The sequence below is a fragment of the Labrus mixtus genome, chromosome 9 (assembly GCF_963584025.1).
Source record: "Labrus mixtus chromosome 9, fLabMix1.1, whole genome shotgun sequence".
Classification (NCBI taxonomy): Eukaryota; Metazoa; Chordata; class Actinopteri; order Labriformes; family Labridae; genus Labrus; species Labrus mixtus.
Window position 1 is genome coordinate 30,295,689 of NC_083620.1, and position 17,413 is coordinate 30,313,101.

The 17,413-nt window shown below is 41.6% G+C and overlaps 1 protein-coding gene across 2 annotated transcripts in view; it reads left to right on the forward strand.

Moving 5' to 3' along the window:
• abcg1 (ATP-binding cassette, sub-family G (WHITE), member 1) overlaps window positions 1-17,413 on the forward strand; it is a 37,434-nt gene that overhangs the window by 6,238 nt on the left and 13,783 nt on the right. For both annotated transcript variants that reach the window (XM_061047321.1, XM_061047323.1), the window contains 2 exons: window positions 6,766-6,883; window positions 8,136-8,268. In XM_061047321.1, the coding sequence (XP_060903304.1) occupies window positions 6,766-6,883; window positions 8,136-8,268 (251 nt within the window). The remainder of the gene's footprint in view (window positions 1-6,765; window positions 6,884-8,135; window positions 8,269-17,413) is intronic.

Here is a 17,413-nt window from a genome sequence, read left to right on the forward strand (position 1 = left end):
TATTATTATCAGAGTGTGTGTGTGTGTGTGTGTGCTGGTTTACCAGCCTGTAATCTGTTAATCTCAGTCAGAGTCGATGCTGTAAATAGCTGCAGGTCAGATTAGAAGCAGCTCCGTCGCTCACAGCCCAGAAAATCAAACCAAAACAACAGAATGAAGAAACCAAAGCTGATGATGTTCCTCTCAGTCTGCATCCTCTGCTGCTCATTTCTTCAGGAGATATTTTAGAGCTAACCTCAGCTAGCACTATCTGGAATCTTATAGCTGCTCTCACACTCCAGGGGCTGAAGGATGCTGAAAGATGGCCGACTCGCAAAATTGGGAAAGTACTTACAGAAATGTCCACATGTAGAAAACAGTCTGAACACCTGTTCCTTTATACATCCCAGTTAACGTGAGCAGGGCGCAGCTGCACCTGCTAGTTGGCCCACCTTGTCTCTTCACATTAAGAACTATAACCCAAATAACCCATGCTGCGGCCTATGGGCCAAATAACGATGTAAACAGAACGGAAGAAAAGGGATACCACTGACTGTGAAATTAAAGTGCTTCTTACTGAGGTGGAGGCCAGAAAACACATTTTATTTGGTGTTATTTTTTCGGCGATTAGACGCTGGATCTGATGTGTGAACGCAAGCAGACGATGTGTTTCTCCTGCCAGCCTCCTGTAGAAAGTCTGAGTGTGCTGATGTGAGGTCGCAGCAGGACAGCGGGTAGAGGAAAGAATGACGTGCAGGAGTTTGTCTGCAGTTTGTGGTCATTCAAAAACAAAAAAATTATCCAATATTAGGTGTCTTGGACGCCATGTGATTGTGTAACCGCGCCTCTCACAAAATGACAGCTGCTGATTGGCTCCAGCCCCCCCACGACCCTGAACAGGAAAAATGGTTTAGATGATGGATGGAGGTGTGACTTCTGTTTTTGTTGCCGTGGAAACAAACAGGTATGAATATACTGGAAATACAACAGCGGAGCGGCTTACCTCCATCTGGTAGAGGAGTGGTCTCTGAAGTGTGTGTGGGAGAGGTTAAGGTGCAAAGGTAAGAAAAAGAGAGGAATGAATATGGTTTGATTTTTTCTAGAATCATGTAGAAGTTCAGAGTTCTGTTACCATGACGACCCTGCTGGAGACATTCAGAAAGGTTTAGTACCTGCTGGACCAGTGATGCTCGTACAGTAGAACAGTTAATATCCATACAATTCTACACTTCACTTAGCAGACTCTTTTATCCAAAGAGACGTACATCAGAGAGTAAGAACAACACAAGCAAGGATCTAGAAAAAAGGGAACAATGTCAGTAAGAGCAAACGATCAGCTTTGAGTCTGATTGGACACACAGGTGCTGACAGGAAGTGACCAGAGGCAAAGCACAACATTGAGGGCAGTTCTTGAGAGCTCTAATCAGTATAGAAACCATCTTATAAGTCGTCGTTATCAAACAAAAACCATCGTCATTACCATCATCATCATCAATAATATGGAGACCATCATCATTAAGTTAGTAGGTATTCATGAAAGAGCTGGGTCTTTAGCTTTTTCTTAAAGGTGCATACCTGTTTGAAGCCATGGCAACAACAGTCCAAGCACCCAGCACTGGATCATTTCTTGTTTCCAAATATCAGAATCTGCAGACAAAGGTTGCAGAAGTTTCAGAAGTTTCAGAGAAGATGTGGTGTGGACGTAGTGAACATTTATTCGACAGTTCATGATGTGATCTGTTGGTCAGTTTGAGTACTCGGAGTCCTGACGAGCGGATGACTGAGCAGCTCAGTGTAAAGCTGCTGTTTTGTTGTGTTAAGTCTGTAATGAGATGCTGTCAGAGGCTTTAACTGCTCAGGTTTCCAAGAACTCTTTGTTGTGGTTCATGTAAGAGAACCTGAGTTTCAGTGAGAGCAGCTCACCTGCCCAGGTGTTACCCACACTCCTGAGGAAGAGGAGGAGGAGGAGGAGGAGGAGGAGGAGGAGGTAGAGGAAGAGGAGAAAGAGGAGGAGGAGGAGGAAGAGGAAGAGGAGGAGGAGGAGGAGGAAGAGGAGGAGGTAGAGGAAGAGGAGGAAGAGGAGGAGGAGGAGGAGGAGGAAGAGGAGGAGGAGGAGGAAGAGGAGGAGGTAGATGAGGAGGAGGAAGAGGAGGAAGAGGAGGAGGAAGAGGAGGAGGATGAAGAGGAGGAAGAGGGGGAAGAGGAGGAGGAGGAGGAAGAGGAGGAGGAAGAGGAGGAGGAGGAGGAAGAGGAGGAGGAGGAGGAGGAAGAGGAGGAGGAGGAGGAAGAGGAGGAGGTAGAGGAGGAGGAAGAGGAGGAGGAAGAGGAGGAGGAGGAGGAAGAGGAGGAGGTAGATGAGGAGGAGGAAGAGGAAGAGGAGGAGGAGGAAGAGGAAGAGGAGGAGGAGGAAGAGGAGGAGGAGGAGGAAGAGGAGTAGGAGGAGGAGGAGGAGGAAGAGGAAGAGGAGGAGGAGGAGGAGGTAGAGGAGGAGGAAGAAGAGGAGGAGGAGGAAGAGGAGGAGGTAGAGGAGGAGGAGGAAGAGGAGGAAGAGGAGGAGGAAGAGGAGGAGGAGGAAGAGGAGGAAGAGGAAGAGGAGGAAGAGGAGGAGGATGAAGAGGAGGAAGAGGAGGAGGAAGAGGAGGAGGTGGAGGAAGAGAAGGAAGAGGAGGAGGAGGTGGGCCAGGTGAGCTGCAGCTGTCAGGCACACCTGAAGATTCCAATGTTTGAAAAACATGTCATAAACGGTGAAGAGCAGATCCTGATGCATCATGGGTAATCAGGGTAGCATGCAGCAGACTGTTAATGAGGTCACTGCAGGTCATCTTCCACTTCAGACCAATAAAAGTTCCTTACCTGACAGTCCAAACTGAGGGAGGAGAGAAGCCAGAGCTAAAATAAACCCTGATCCGGATACTAAGCTTGATCCTCATCAGTCCCATTCTGTGAGCTCTGATGACACTCAGTCAGCAGCTATGATCATCATCCCACCCACACACACACACACACACACACACACACACACACACACACACACACACACACAGACACACACACACACACACACACACACACACACAGACAGACAGTTCAGTGTGTAGTTCAGTGTGTATTAATGCAGTACAGTGTGTAGTACAGTGTGTAGTTCAGTGTGTATTAATGCAGTACAGTATGTAGTACAGTGTGTAGTTCAGTGTTTAGTACAGTGTGTAGTACAGTGTGTAATACAGTGTGTAGTACAGTATGTAGTACAGTGTGTAGTTCAGTGTGTAGTACAGTGTGTAGTACAGTGTGTAGTACAGTATGTAGTACAGTGTGTAGTACAGTGTGTAATACAGTGTGTAGTACATTGTTTAGTACAGTGTGTAATACAGTATGTAGTACAGTCTGCGGTACAGTGTGTAGTACAGTGTGCAGTACAGTGTGTAGTACAGTGTGTAATACAGTGTGTAGTACATTGTTTAGTACAGTGTGTAATACAGTATGTAGTACAGTCTGCGGTACAGTGTGTAGTACATTGTTTAGTACAGTGTGTAGTACAGTCTGCGGTACAGTGTGTAGTACAGTGTGTAGTACAGTGTGTAATGCAGTGTGTAGTACAGTGTTTAGTACAGTGTGTAGTACAGTGTGCAGTACAGTGTCTAGTACAGTGTGTAGTACAGTGTATAGTACAGTGTGTAATACAGTGTATAGTACAGTGTGCAGTACAGTGTGTGGTACAGTGTGTAGTACAGTGTGTAATACAGTGTACAGTACAGTGTGTAGTACAGTGTGCAGTACAGTGTGTGGTACAGTGTGTGGTACAGTGTGCGGTACAGTGTGCGGTACAGTGTGTAGTACAGTGTGCGGTACAGTGTGTAGTACAGTGTGTAGGACAGTGTGTAGTACAGTGTACAGTACAGTGTGCGGTACATTGTGTAGTACAGTGTGTAGTACAGTGTGTAATACAGTGTACAGTACAGTGTGTAGTACAGTGTGCGGTACAGTTTGTAGTACAGTGTGTGGTACAGTGTGTAGTACAGTGTGTAGTACAGTGTGTAGGACAGTGTGTAGTACAGTGTGTGGTACAGTGTGTAGTACAGTGTGTAGTTCAGTGTGTAGTACAGTGTGTATTACAGTCTGTTTTGTGTAGTACAGTGTGTGGTACAGTGTGTAGTACAGTGTGTAGTACAGTGTGTAGTTCAATGTGTAGTACAGTGTTTAGTACAGTGCGTAGTGTGTAGTACAGTGTGTAGTGCAGTGTGTGGTACATTGTGTAGTACATTGTGTAGTACAGTGTGTAGTACAGTGTGTAATACAGTGTGTAGTACAGTGTGTAGTACAGTGTTTAGTACAGTGTGTAATACAGTATGTAGTACAGTGTGTAGTACAGTGTGTAGCACAGTGTGTAATGCAGTGTGTAGTACAGTGTTTAGTACAGTGTGTAGTACAGTGTGTAGTACAGTGTGTAGTACAGTGTTTAGTACAGTGTGTAATACAGTATGTAGTACAGTGTGTAGTACAGTGTGTAATGCAGTGTGTAGTACAGTGTTTAGTACAGTGTGTAGTACAGTGTGTAGTACAGTGTGTAGTACAGTGTTTAGTACAGTGTGTAGTACAGTGTGTAGTACATGGTGTAGTACAGTGTGTAGTACAGTGTTTAGTACAGTGTGTAGTACATTGTGTAGTACAGTGTGTAGTACAGTGTGTAGTACATTGTGTAGCACAGTGTGTAGTACAGTGTGTAGTACAGTATGTAGTAGAGTGTGTTGTACAGTTTGTAGTACAGTGTGTAGTACATTGTGTAGCACAGTGTGTAGTACAGTGTGTAGTACAGTATGTAGTAGAGTGTGTTGTACAGTTTGTAGTACAGTGTGTAGTACATTGTGTAGCACAGTGTGTAGTACAGTGTGTAGTACAGTATGTAGTAGAGTGTGTTGTACAGTTTGTAGTACAGTGTGTAGTACAGTGTTTAATACAGTATGTAGTACAGTGTGTCGTACAGTGTGTAGTACAGTGTGTAGTACAGTGTTTAGTACAGTGTGTAGTACAGTGTTTAGTACAGTGTGTAGTACAGTGTGTAGTACATGGTGTAGTACAGTGTGTAGTACAGTGTTTAGTACAGTGTGTAGTACATTGTGTAGTACAGTGTGTAGTACAGTGTGTAGTACATTGTGTAGCACAGTGTGTAGTACAGTGTGTAGTACAGTATGTAGTAGAGTGTGTTGTACAGTTTGTAGTACAGTGTGTAGTACAGTGTTTAATACAGTATGTAGTACAGTGTGTCGTACAGTGTGTAGTACAGTGTGTAGTGCAGTGTGTAGTAGAGTGTTTAGTACAGTGTGTAGTACAGTGTGTAGTGCAGTGTGTAGTAGAGTGTTTAGTACAGTGTGTAGTACAGTGTGTAGTGCAATGTGTAGTAGAGTGTTTAGTACAGTGTGTAGTACAATGTGTAGTAGAGTGTTTAGTACAGTGTGTAGTACAATGTGTAGTAGAGTGTTTAGTACAGTGTGTAGTACAGTGTGTAGTGCAGTGTGTAGTAGAGTGTTTAGTACAGTGTGTAGTACAGTGTGTAGTGCAGTGTGTAGTAGAGTGTTTAGTACAGTGTGTAGTACAATGTGTAGTAGAGTGTGTATTGTTTTGGTGTGGTGGAGGTTACTGTCGGTCAGAGCTGATTACATCAGATCAAATCTGTTAATCTTGTTAAACAGCGTTCAGCTTCCATCATCACATAAACAGCAATGGTTACTACAGGACAGTATCTTCATCTTCATCATCATCTTCATCATCATCTTCATCTTCATCTTCATCATCATCATCTTCATCTTCATCTTCATCATTTTCATTAGTTGTGCATTAGCTAGTGAGATATAATTAATTGAACATCTAGGAGTCAGAATTTACATTCATGTGTTTATATGAGAGTTGGTTTGGTTTTTAGAGAAAGCAAAGACCCTCACGGGGTCTCAGGTGTTCTCAGGTGGGTTCTGGTGTTTTGAGGTGGTCTCTGGTGGGTTCAGGTATTCCCCGGTGTTCTCAGGTGTTCCCTGAAGGGTTCAGGTGTTCTTCAGTGTTCTCAGGTGTTCTATGGTGGGTGCAGGTGGTCTCAGGTGTCCCTAGGGGGTCTCTGGTGGGCTCAGGTGGTCTCTGGTGGATTTCAGGTGTTCTCATGTACTCAGGTGGTCTCAGGTGTTCCAGGTTTTCTTTGGTGGGTTCAGGTGTTCTAGGGTTGGTTCAGGTGTTCTGTGGAGGGTTCAGGTGGTCTCAGGTGTTCTCAGGTTGGTTCAGGTGTTCTGTGGAGGGTTCAGGTGGTCTCAGGTGTTCTCAGGTTGGTTCAGGTGTTCTGTGGAGGGTTCAGGTGGTCCCAGGTGTTCTCAGGTGATCTCAGGTGTTCTCAGGGGGTCTCTGGTTGGTTCAGGTGGTCTCAGGTGTACTCAGGGGGTCTCATGTGTTCTCAGGTGGTCTAATGTGTTCTCAGGTGGTCTCAGGTGTTCTCAGGTTGCACTTTGATAGGTTCAGCAGGCCTCGGTTGGTCTGTTGTTGGATAACTTTGTCATTGTGTTCAGAAACCCTGGAAACTTGTCAGATTTGTAGTGGCTGTGGCTGAGTTCAGGTGAGCCCAGGTGTGTGTATGTGTGTGTCTCAGAGGTTTTTTTGTGTGTGTGTGTGTGTGTGTGTTTGTGTGTGTGAATGTGAGCAGACTCATGGGAAACCGAACAATGTGAAACCTGAACTCCAGGACTGGAGCACAAAGAGCGATTCTCAGAGCGCCTGGGAACCTGCTCACTGATTGTTTCTGTTCCGTCTCAGGTTTCAAGAATCTGCTCAAAGGGATCTCTGGGAAGTTCACCAGCGGGAACCTGGTGGCCATCATGGGGCCCTCAGGAGCCGGGAAGTCCACGCTGATGAACATCCTGGCCGGGTACAGGTGTGTACAGACCTGCTGAGGACTCAACAGAAAGTTTGTGGTTCGTTTGTGACCTGATAAGATCTTCTATGGGGGGTCAGAGGAGGGCGAGGTCACATGAAACAGACTGAGACTTCACGCGTGTGTGTGTGTGTGTGTGTGTGTGTGTGTGTGTGTGTGTCTCTGTGTGTGTGTGTGTGTGTGTGTGTGTGTGTCTGTGTGTGTGTGTGTGTGTGTCTCTGTGTGTGTGTGTGTGTGTGTGTGTGTGTGTGTGTGTGTGTCTCTGTGTGTGTGTGTCTCTGTGTGTGTGTGTGTGTGTGTGTGTGTGTGTGTGTGTGTGTGTCTCTGTGTGTGTGTGTGTGTGTGTGTGTCTCTGTGTGTGTGTGTGTGTCTGTGTGTGTGTCTGTGTGTGTGTGTGTGTGTGTCTGTGTGTGTGTGTGTGTCTTTGTGTGTGTGTGTCTTTGTGTGTGTGTGTGTGTGTGTCTTTGTGTGTGTGTGTCTTTGTGTGTGTGTGTGTGTGTGTGTGTGTCTGTGTGTGTGTGTGTGTGTGTGTGTGTGTGTGTGTGTGTGTGTGTGTGTGTGTCTCTGTGTGTGTGTGTGTGTGTGTGTGTGTGTGTGTGTCTCTGTGTGTGTGTGTGTGTGTGTGTGTGTGTGTGTGTGTGTGTGTGTGTGTATGTGTGTGTGTGTGTGTGTGTGTGTGTGTCTCTGTGTGTGTGTGTGTGTGTGTGTGTCTGTGTGTGTGTGTGTGTGTGTGTGTGTGTGTGTGTGTGTGTCTGTGTCTGTGTGTGTGTGTCTGTGTGTGTCTGTGTGTGTCTGTGTGTGTGTGTGTGTGTCTGTGTGTGTGTGTGTGTGTCTGTGTGTGTCTGTGTGTGTGTGTGTGTGTGTGTGTGTGTGTGTCTGTGTGTGTGTGTGTGTGTGTGTGTCTGTGTGTGTCTGTGTGTGTCTGTGTGTGTGTGTGTGTGTGTGTGTGTGTGTCTGTGTGTGTGTGTGTGTGTGTGTGTGTGTGTGTGTGTGTCTGTGTGTGTGTGTGTGTGTCTCTGTGTGTGTGTGTGTGTGTCTGTGTGTGTGTGTGTGTGTGTGTGTGTGTGTGTGTGTCTGTGTGTGTGTGTGTGTGTCTCTGTGTGTGTGTGTGTGTGTGTGTGTCTGTGTGTGTGTGTGTGTGTGTGTGTGTGTGTGTGTGTGTCTGTGTGTGTGTGTGTGTCTCTGTGTGTGTGTGTGTGTGTGTGTGTCTGTGTGTGTGTGTGTGTGTGTGTGTGTGTGTGTGTGTGAGCAGGGAGACGGGGATGAAGGGGGAGATCCTGATCAACAGTCAGCCCAGAGACCTGCGCTCCTTCAGGAAGGTTTCCTGTTACATCATGCAGGACGACATGCTGCTGCCTCACCTCACCGTGCAGGAGGCCATGATGGTACCTCCTCCTCTTCTTCTTCTTCTTCTTCTTCTTCTTCTTCTTCGTGTGAGAGGAGTGTGAGTGGAAGAGCAGGAGAGTTTGAACTCGTTTGAGTGTGTTTTTCTGCAGTTTTTCTGTCTTTTTTTCTTTCTTTGTATAGTTTGATGTCGGTGTTAGTTGTTTAGTTGAGTGTTTGTCGGGGTTTATTTAGTTTTGGGGTTTTTTGTGGGTTTTAACGGCCAGGTGTTGTCTGGCCGGTCGGCGTCTCGAGACGCCATGGTGAACAGCGGGGTTTTTTCCAAGCTGACACGGAAGCATGGCATCAAAGTGGGTGCCAGCTCTCTGTGCAGCGTGGAGGATGTTGCTTTGGCTGTCGGAGAGCTGATCGGACATGAGTCCGTGAAGTCTGCAGCGCGTATGAATGGATGTGTTGTTATGTTTGTAGAGAGAGTGGAACAGAAACACCTGCTGGTGGAGTCTGGTATTTCTGTGAATGGGATGTTTGTGCAGGTAACACCGCTGATTCTGCCTGCAACAAAAATCACTATGTCTAATGTCCCTCCATTTATTAGTGATGATTTTCTGTGCAGGGAGCCGTCCAGACATGGGAAGGTGGTGTCTCCTATCAGAAAAGTTTTGTCTGGCTGTAAATCGCCTCTGTTGAAACATGTTGTCTCTCATCGGAGGCAACTGTTCATGATATTGAACAACCGTAATGAGGAGTTTAATATCCGCTTTCATGTGCGAGTGGAAGATTTTGATTATGTTTTGTTTGCGACGTCCTCAAATATGAAATGTTTCGGTTGTGGTGAAGAGGGACATGGCATTAAAGCGTGTCCTAAATGGGCCAACTCGGCTCCGCCCGGCGCGGGGGAGCGGTGCTCCGCCGCCGCAGAACCCGGAGGTGCAGGGGTCTGGTCCAGAGGGCAACCGGTCGATGCAGAAGGTGGTGCGGGGCAGAAGGTGGTGCGGGGCAGCCCGTCGATGCAGAAGGTGGTGTGGGGCAGAAGGTGGTGCGGGGCAGCCCGTCGATGCAGAAGGTGGTGCGGGGCAGCCCGTCGATGCAGAAGGTGGTGTGGGGCAGAAGGTGGTGCGGGGCAGCCCGTCGATGCAGAAGGTGGTGCGGGGCAGCCCGTCGATGCAGAAGGTGGTGCGGTCGTGCAGAGCGGCAGCTCTGAGAAACAACCAGAGAAAGGTGGCAGTATTGTGTGGAGAGGGAGAGAGTAGCGGTGTCGCTGGGAGGAACGGTGAGGGAGGTGAGACACAGACAGGTGAAGTATGTAAGGAAAATGTAATGTGTGAGACAGGTGAAGTGTGTGAGACAGGTGAAGTGTGTGAGACAGGTGAAGTGTGTGAGACAGGTGAAGTGTGTGAGGTAAGTGAGGTGTGTGATAAACAGGGAGGAGAAAACAGTGAGGTAAGGAAAGAGCAGGCAAGTGAGACAGGTAAGGTAGCAGGGGGTTTTAACAGGCAGGTGAGTGAGGTGTGTGCTGAACAGGTAGGTGAAGTCAGCATAGCAGGTGAGACAGGTGAAGCTGTGGAGATGATGGAACAAGAGGTTTCTTTGAAATCAGCTCCACAAAAGAGACGCAGTAAGAGAAGGAATGTTTTAGCAGCAGCAAAAGCTAGCAAGCAGACAGACAGGAATATGGTGTCAGACAGGTAAACAGACAGACAGGAGCATGGTGTGAGACAGCTGGTTCTCTGACCACAGTGAGGTTTCTTTAACACCCAGTCAGCCAGCAAACCATGAAGACCTCTATCCAGTCACAATGTTTAAAACCTTCTACAGACTAAGTGTATGAAGAGAGTAAACCATGAAGACCTCTATCCAGTCACAATGTTTAAACCTTCTACAGACTAAGTGTATGAAGAGAGTAAACCATGAAGACCTCTATCCAGTCACAATGTTTAAACCTTCTACAGACTAAGTGTATGAAGGGAAACCATGAAGACCTCTATCCAGTCACAATGTTTAAACCTTCTACAGACTAAGTGTATGAAGGGAAACCATGAAGACCTCTATCCAGTCACAATGTTTAAACCTTCTACAGACTAAGTGTATGAAGAGAGTAAACCATGAAGACCTCTATCCAGTCACAATGTTTAAACCTTCTACAGACTAAGTGTATGAAGAGAGTAAACCATGAAGACCTCTATCCAGTCACAATGTATAAACCTTCTACAGACTAAGTGTATGAAGAGAGTAAACCATGAAGACCTCTATCCAGTCACAATGTTTAAACCTTCTACAGACTAAGTGTATGAAGAGAGTAAACCATGAAGACCTCTATCCAGTCACAATGTTTAAACCTTCTACAGACTAAGTGTATGAAGAGAGTAAACCATGAAGACCTCTATCCAGTCACAATGTTTAAACCTTCTACAGACTAAGTGTATGAAGGGAGTAAACCATGAAGACCTCTATCCAGTCACAATGTTTAAACCTTCTACAGACTAAGTGTATGAAGAGAGTAAACCATGAAGACCTCTATCCAGTCACAATGTTTAAACCTTCTACAGACTAAGTGTATGAAGAGAGTAAACCATGAAGACCTCTATCCAGTCACAATGTTTAAACCTTCTACAGACTAAGTGTATGAAGAGAGTAAACCATGAAGACCTCTATCCAGTCACAATGTTTAAACCTTCTACAGACTAAGTGTATGAAGGGAGTAAACCATGAAGACCTCTATCCAGTCACAATGTTTAAACCTTCTACAGACTAAGTGTATGAAGAGAGTAAACCATGAAGACCTCTATCCAGTCACAATGTTTAAACCTTCTACAGACTAAGTGTATGAAGAGAGTAAACCATGAAGACTTCTATCCAGTCACAATGTTTAAACCTTCTACAGACTAAGTGTATGAAGAGAGTAAACCATGAAGACCTCTATCCAGTCACAATGTTTAAACCTTCTACAGACTAAGTGTATGAAGAGAGTAAACAATGAAGACCTCTATCCAGTCACAATGTTTAAACCTTCTACAGACTAAGTGTATGAAGAGAGTAAACCATGAAGACCTCTATCCAGTCACAATGTTTAAACCTTCTACAGACTAAGTGTATGAAGAGAGTAAACCATGAAGACCTCTATCCAGTCACAATGTTTAAACCTTCTACAGACTAAGTGTATGAAGAGAGTAAACCATGAAGACCTCTATCCAGTCACAATGTTTAAACCTTCTACAGACTAAGTGTATGAAGAGAGTAAACCATGAAGACCTCTATCCAGTCACAATGTTTAAACCTTCTACAGACTAAGTGTATGAAGAGAGTAAACCATGAAGACCTCTATCCAGTCACAATGTTTAAACCTTCTACAGACTAAGTGTATGAAGTAAACCTGTAAAAATATTTTCCTGACAAAAGTATATTTTATTCTTCAGTAAAACATCACATTAGCAACAAAGTCCAATCTGGTTTTACAGACCAAGAGGTTTTTAGATTAAAGAAAGTAATGTTCAAAATTCGTAAACAAATCTGTTAATGATTTTTAAAATGGCACGTTTATGCACTTTATTGAGTTTGTTAGCAGTTTTTAATGTTGTTCTTAACCTCTCATCCTTCATGAACACTTTTAAAATCGGCACTTTAAATCTGAACGGAGCAAGAGAGGCGAGAAAAAGAGCAATTTTATATGAAACAGCCAAACTTAAACACATTGATGTTTTATTATAAACACACAGTGACAGTATCAATGAAGTGGACTGGTGCAGAGAGTGGAGAGGGGAAGACATTTTAACACCTCACTGAGTGCAGGAGTGGGCATCCTGTTCTCTCAGTCTTTTACTCCAAAGTCTTTAGAGGTGCAACATGTCGTCCAGGGGAGGTGTCTTTTAGTCCGAGCTGCTTTTGAGCAGTTTAATATTGTTTTTATGAATATTTATGCTCCAAACAACGGTGCAGAGAGAAAGCGTTTCTTCTTAAAAGTCACTGAAAAATTGTAGGAATGTGGGTCATCTGATTCTGTATTTTTAGGAGGGGATTTTAATTGTACAGAAAAGGAGCTTTTAGAGCGTAACCATGCAGAGCCTCATCCAGTGTCCCAGCAGGCTCTGAAGCAGCTGGTCTCTTCCCATAGCCTGGTGGATGTATGGAGAAGGATGCACACAAGCTCCAGACAGTACACATGGTCCCACGTTAATGAGAACAGAATCTCCTTAGCTCGTCTTGATCGTTTTTATTGTTTTAAGCATCATTTGAGTATATTTAAAACATGTCAGATTTTACCAGTGGGTTTTACAGATCACTTGATGTTTTTATTAGAAACATTTGACCTAAAAGCGCCTACTGGCATTTTAATTCAGTTTTAACTATTGATCAAAGTTTTAGCACTAAATTATTTTTGGTTTTAGACAGAGGAAGAGTGAGTTTACCTGTCTAAGGCAGTGGTGGGACCATGGAAAGATTCAAATTAAATGACTGTGTCAACAGCATACTCTCAATGTTACACGTGATATCACCAGATCTATCAGAGACCTGGAGACTGATGTAGTGGAACTAGAACAAATGAGTGAGTCCACAGGAGATCGAGGATATATTGAAATCCTCAAAACTAAAAAGACGACTTTAGTCAACCTGCTGGACACCAAAGTACAAGGTGCACTGGTCCGGTCCCGAGTCCAGAATATCACAGAGATGGATGCTCCCTCTAGCTTCTTCTTTAGCTTGGAGAGGAAACACGGGCAGAGGAAGTTGATCCACTCCCTGTTGTCAGACACGGGGCAGGAACTGAGTGAACCAGGCCAGATCAGGAAGAGAGCTGTTCAGTTTTACTCCTCATTGTTTAAGAGTGTGTACACAGAGAATGTTGAGCTGTTGGAGGAGTTCTGCAGTGGACTACCTCAGGTCTCTGAGGAGACCAACTCCCAGTTAGAGCGCCCTCTGGATGTACGTGAATTGTATACAGCCCTCCAGAGCATGCAGGGCCGCAAAGCCCCGGGCATTGATGGACTCACTGTAGAGTTTTATAAAGCCTACTGGGAGATCTTGGCTCATGATTATCTAGATGTGTGTAATGAAAGTTTGGCTACCGGTTCACTCCCGCTGTCCTGCCGTAGGGCCGTCATCACACTCTTGCCTAAAAAAGGAAACTTACAAGAGATGAAGAACTGGAGCCCTGCGTCTCTCCTCTGCACCGATTACAAAATCCTCTCCAAAGCCTTCGCCACTCGCCTGAGAGAAGCTATGGAGCAGGTCATCCATCTGGACCAGACGTACTGTGTGCCCGGCAGGTCAATGATAGATAATATCTATCTGATTCCAGATGTTTTGGAGGTCTGCAGTTCATTAGGCTTGAATACTGGTTTGATCTCTTTAGATCAAGAAAAGGCATTTGACCACGTTGAGCACTGCTTCCTTTGGAAAACTATGAGGAGGTTTGGGTTCAGCGCTGGTCTCATTGCCAAGATCCAGGTGTTGTATGTTGAGTGTGCTGAAGATTAATGGTAGCTTGTGTGCTCCTTTTAGGGTGCATAGGGGCGTTCGGCAGGGCTGTGCTCTGTCTGGGATGCTCTATGCACTCTCCCTGGAACCCCTCCTTCAGAAGATCCGTACAACTGTTCATGGTCTGCTTTTACCTGGTTTTAATAGCAATATAGTTTTATCTGCTTATGCTGATGATGTTGTTGTTTTATTAAAAGACCAACAAGATGTAAACACATTAATCAGTGTAAGTGATAAGTTTTCTGTTATGTCCTCTGCCAAGGTCAACTGGAGTAAGAGCGAAGCTGTTGCTGTTGGTGTGTGGCGTGAAAGCCTCCCTGTCCTCCCTCAAAGCCTGGTCTGGAGAAGGGATGGCTTCAAATACCTCGGCCTCTTTTTAGGAGAGGGAAATGTTGTAAAGAAGAACTGGGAAAACATAACAGAAAAAGTAGAGAGCAAGTTAGCAAAGTGGAGATGGCTACATTCCCAGATGTCTTATAGAGGCAGGGTACTGGTTTTAAACAACCTGGTAGCCTCTTTACTGTGGCACCGGCTAGCCTGTTTGGACCCCCCATCAGGTCTGTTGGCTCAGATCCAGAGCAAAATGATTAATTTCTTCTGGACTGGTTTGCATTGGATCCCACAGGGTGTTTTGTTTTTATCCAGAGAGGAGGGGGGTCAGGGCCTTGTCCACCTTCAGGTTACAGTTTGTTCAGAAGTTTCTAACAGGACCTCCTGACTTAGTGTGGAGGGATGTGGCCAGCTGCATATTCAGGCAAGTAAATAACCTGGGACTGGATGCTGCTCTGTTTTTAACTGATTTAAAAATGTTAAAGTTAAGTGTGCTACCTCGGTTTTATCAAGGGGTTTTTAAATCCTGCACTTTATTTGACTGGAAACAACTTAAATATAACTCTCTGCACTGGTTGTTGATGGAGCCTTTAGTTTGTGGTGCCAGACTGGATGTGTGTTGCAGCTCCGTACCAGGACTGATGGGGGCGTTGTGTAGCACAAAGACCGTGTCACTGAAACAACTGGTGGACTCTGCGGGACCAGCACTCTCTGACATCCAGGCCGTGAGTTCTCTGTTGGGGGTCCGTTCTGCCAGACTGGTTCAGAGAAGTCTGGAGCTGTGGAGACAGAAGCTCTCTGCTAAGGAGAAGAGCCTGCTCCGAGTGTACAGTGAGGGAGGGGTTCAACCTGACCCCACGGACATGTTCCCTGACCTCCACCTCAACCCGGGGTTCACAGAGCTCAGTGGTCCCCTCCTGACTGTGAGAGACAATGAAACATTAAATCTGCACAGCGTGGACCAAAAGACTCTTTACAAAAACTGTGTGAAAAACATAAACCAGAAGAACCTGGCTGATCGAGCTGTCTCAGTGTGGACCGACAGACTCGGGGGGGCAGGCCCCTCAGTGGAGGACTCTGTACAAACCACCTTTAAAAAACAAACTGGTGACCTTCAGTGGAGGATTTTACACGGTGCTATTGCTGCTAATGCGTTTTTATCTGTTATTAATCCAGTTCTTTTAAACGTCCTTTCTGTGGTCTGCCTGAGAATGTGTTTCATGTCTTTTCTAAGTGCACCAGACTTTTTTTTAGTTTTTTAACTGTTTTTTTTAGTTTTTTAACTGTTTTTTTAGTTTTTTAACTGTTTTTTTTGTTTTTTAACTGTTTTTTTGTTTTTTAACTGTTTTTTTTTGTTTTTTAACTGTTTTTTTTGTTTTTTAACTGTTTTTTTTAGTTTTTTGACTGTTTTTTTTTTGTTTTTTAACTGTTTTTTTTAGTTTTTTAACTGTTTTTTTAGTTTTTTAACTGTTTTTTAAAAGTTTTTTAACTGTTTTTTAAAGTTTTTTAACTGTTTTTTTTTTAGTTTTTTAACTGTTTTTTTTAGTTTTTTAACTGTTTTTTTAAAAGTTTTTTAACTGTTTTTTAAAGTTTTTTAACTGTTTTTTTAGTTTTTTAACTGTTTTTTTAGTTTTTTAACTTTTTTTTAAGTTTTTTAACTGTTTTTTAACTTTTTTAACTGTTTTTTTAGTTTTTTAACTGTTTTTTAAAAAGTTTTTTAACTGTTTTTTAAAGTTTTTTAACTGTTTTTTTAGTTTTTTAACAGTTTTTTTTAGTTTTTTAACTGTTTTTTTAAGTTTTTTAACAGTTTTTTAAGTTTTTTAACAGTTTTTTTAGTTTTTTAACTGTTTTTTTTTAGTTTTTTAACTGTTTTTTTAGTTTTTTAACTGTTTTTTTTAAAGTTTTTTAACTGTTTTTTAAATTTTTTAACTGTTTTTTTTTTAGTTTTTTAACTGTTTTTTTAGTTTTTTAACTGTTTTTTTAATTTTTTAACTGTTTTTTAAAAAGTTTTTTAACTGTTTTTTAAAGTTTTTTAACTGTTTTTTTAGTTTTTTAACAGTTTTTTTTAGTTTTTTAACTGTTTTTTTAGTTTTTTAACTGTTTTTTAAAAGTTTTTTAACTGTTTTTTAAAGTTTTTTAACTGTTTTTTTTTTAGTTTTTTAACTGTTTTTTTTAGTTTTTTAACTGTTTTTTAAAAAGTTTTTTAACTGTTTTTTAAAGTTTTTTAACTGTTTTTTTAGTTTTTTAACTGTTTTTTTAGTTTTTTAACTTTTTTTTAAGTTTTTTAACTGTTTTTTAACTTTTTTAACTGTTTTTTTAGTTTTTTAACTGTTTTTTAAAAAGTTTTTTAACTGTTTTTTAAAGTTTTTTAACTGTTTTTTTAGTTTTTTAACAGTTTTTTTTAGTTTTTTAACTGTTTTTTAAAGTTTTTTAACTGTTTTTTTAGTTTTTTAACAGTTTTTTTTAGTTTTTTAACTGTTTTTTTAAGTTTTTTAACAGTTTTTTAAGTTTTTTAACAGTTTTTTTAGTTTTTTAACTGTTTTTTTTTAGTTTTTTAACTGTTTTTTTAGTTTTTTAACTGTTTTTTTTAAAGTTTTTTAACTGTTTTTTAAATTTTTTAACTGTTTTTTTTTTAGTTTTTTAACTGTTTTTTTAGTTTTTTAACTGTTTTTTTAGTTTTTTAACTGTTTTTTTTAGTTTTTTAACTGTTTTTTTAGTTTTTTAACTGTTTAATTTAAAGTTTTTTAACTGTTTTTTAAATTTTTTAACTGTTTTATTTTTAGTTTTTTAACTGTTTTTTTAGTTTTTTAACTGTTTTTTTTTAAAGTTTTTTAACTGTTTTTTAAAGTTTTTTAACTGTTTTTTTTTAGTTTTTTAACTGTTTTTTTAGTTTTTTAACTGTTTTTTTAGTTTTTTAACTGTTTTTTTTTAAAGTTTTTTAACTGTTTTTTAAATTTTTTAACTGTTTTTTTTTAGTTTTTTAACTGTTTTTTTTAGTTTTTTAACTGTTTTTTTTTAAAGTTTTTTAACTGTTTTTTAAAGTTTTTTAACTGTTTTTTTTAGTTTTTTAACTGTTTTTTTAGTTTTTTAACTGTTTTTTTAAGTTTTTTAACTGTTTTTTAAGTTTTTTAACTGTTTTTTTAGTTTTTTAACTGTTTTTTTTAAGTTTTTTAATTGTTTTTTTAGTTTTTTTTTATTTTTTGTTTAGTTTTTTAACTGTTTTTTTTAGTTTTTTAACTGGTGTTTTTAATTCTTTTGGTGTTGTTTTTTCAGGTCTTGTTTTTATCAGTGGAATCCGTTACAGAAAAGAAACTAAATTGAAGTGCCAACTTTTGAACTTTTTAATTGGTGAAGTGAAATTAGCTATTTATATTACAAGACGAG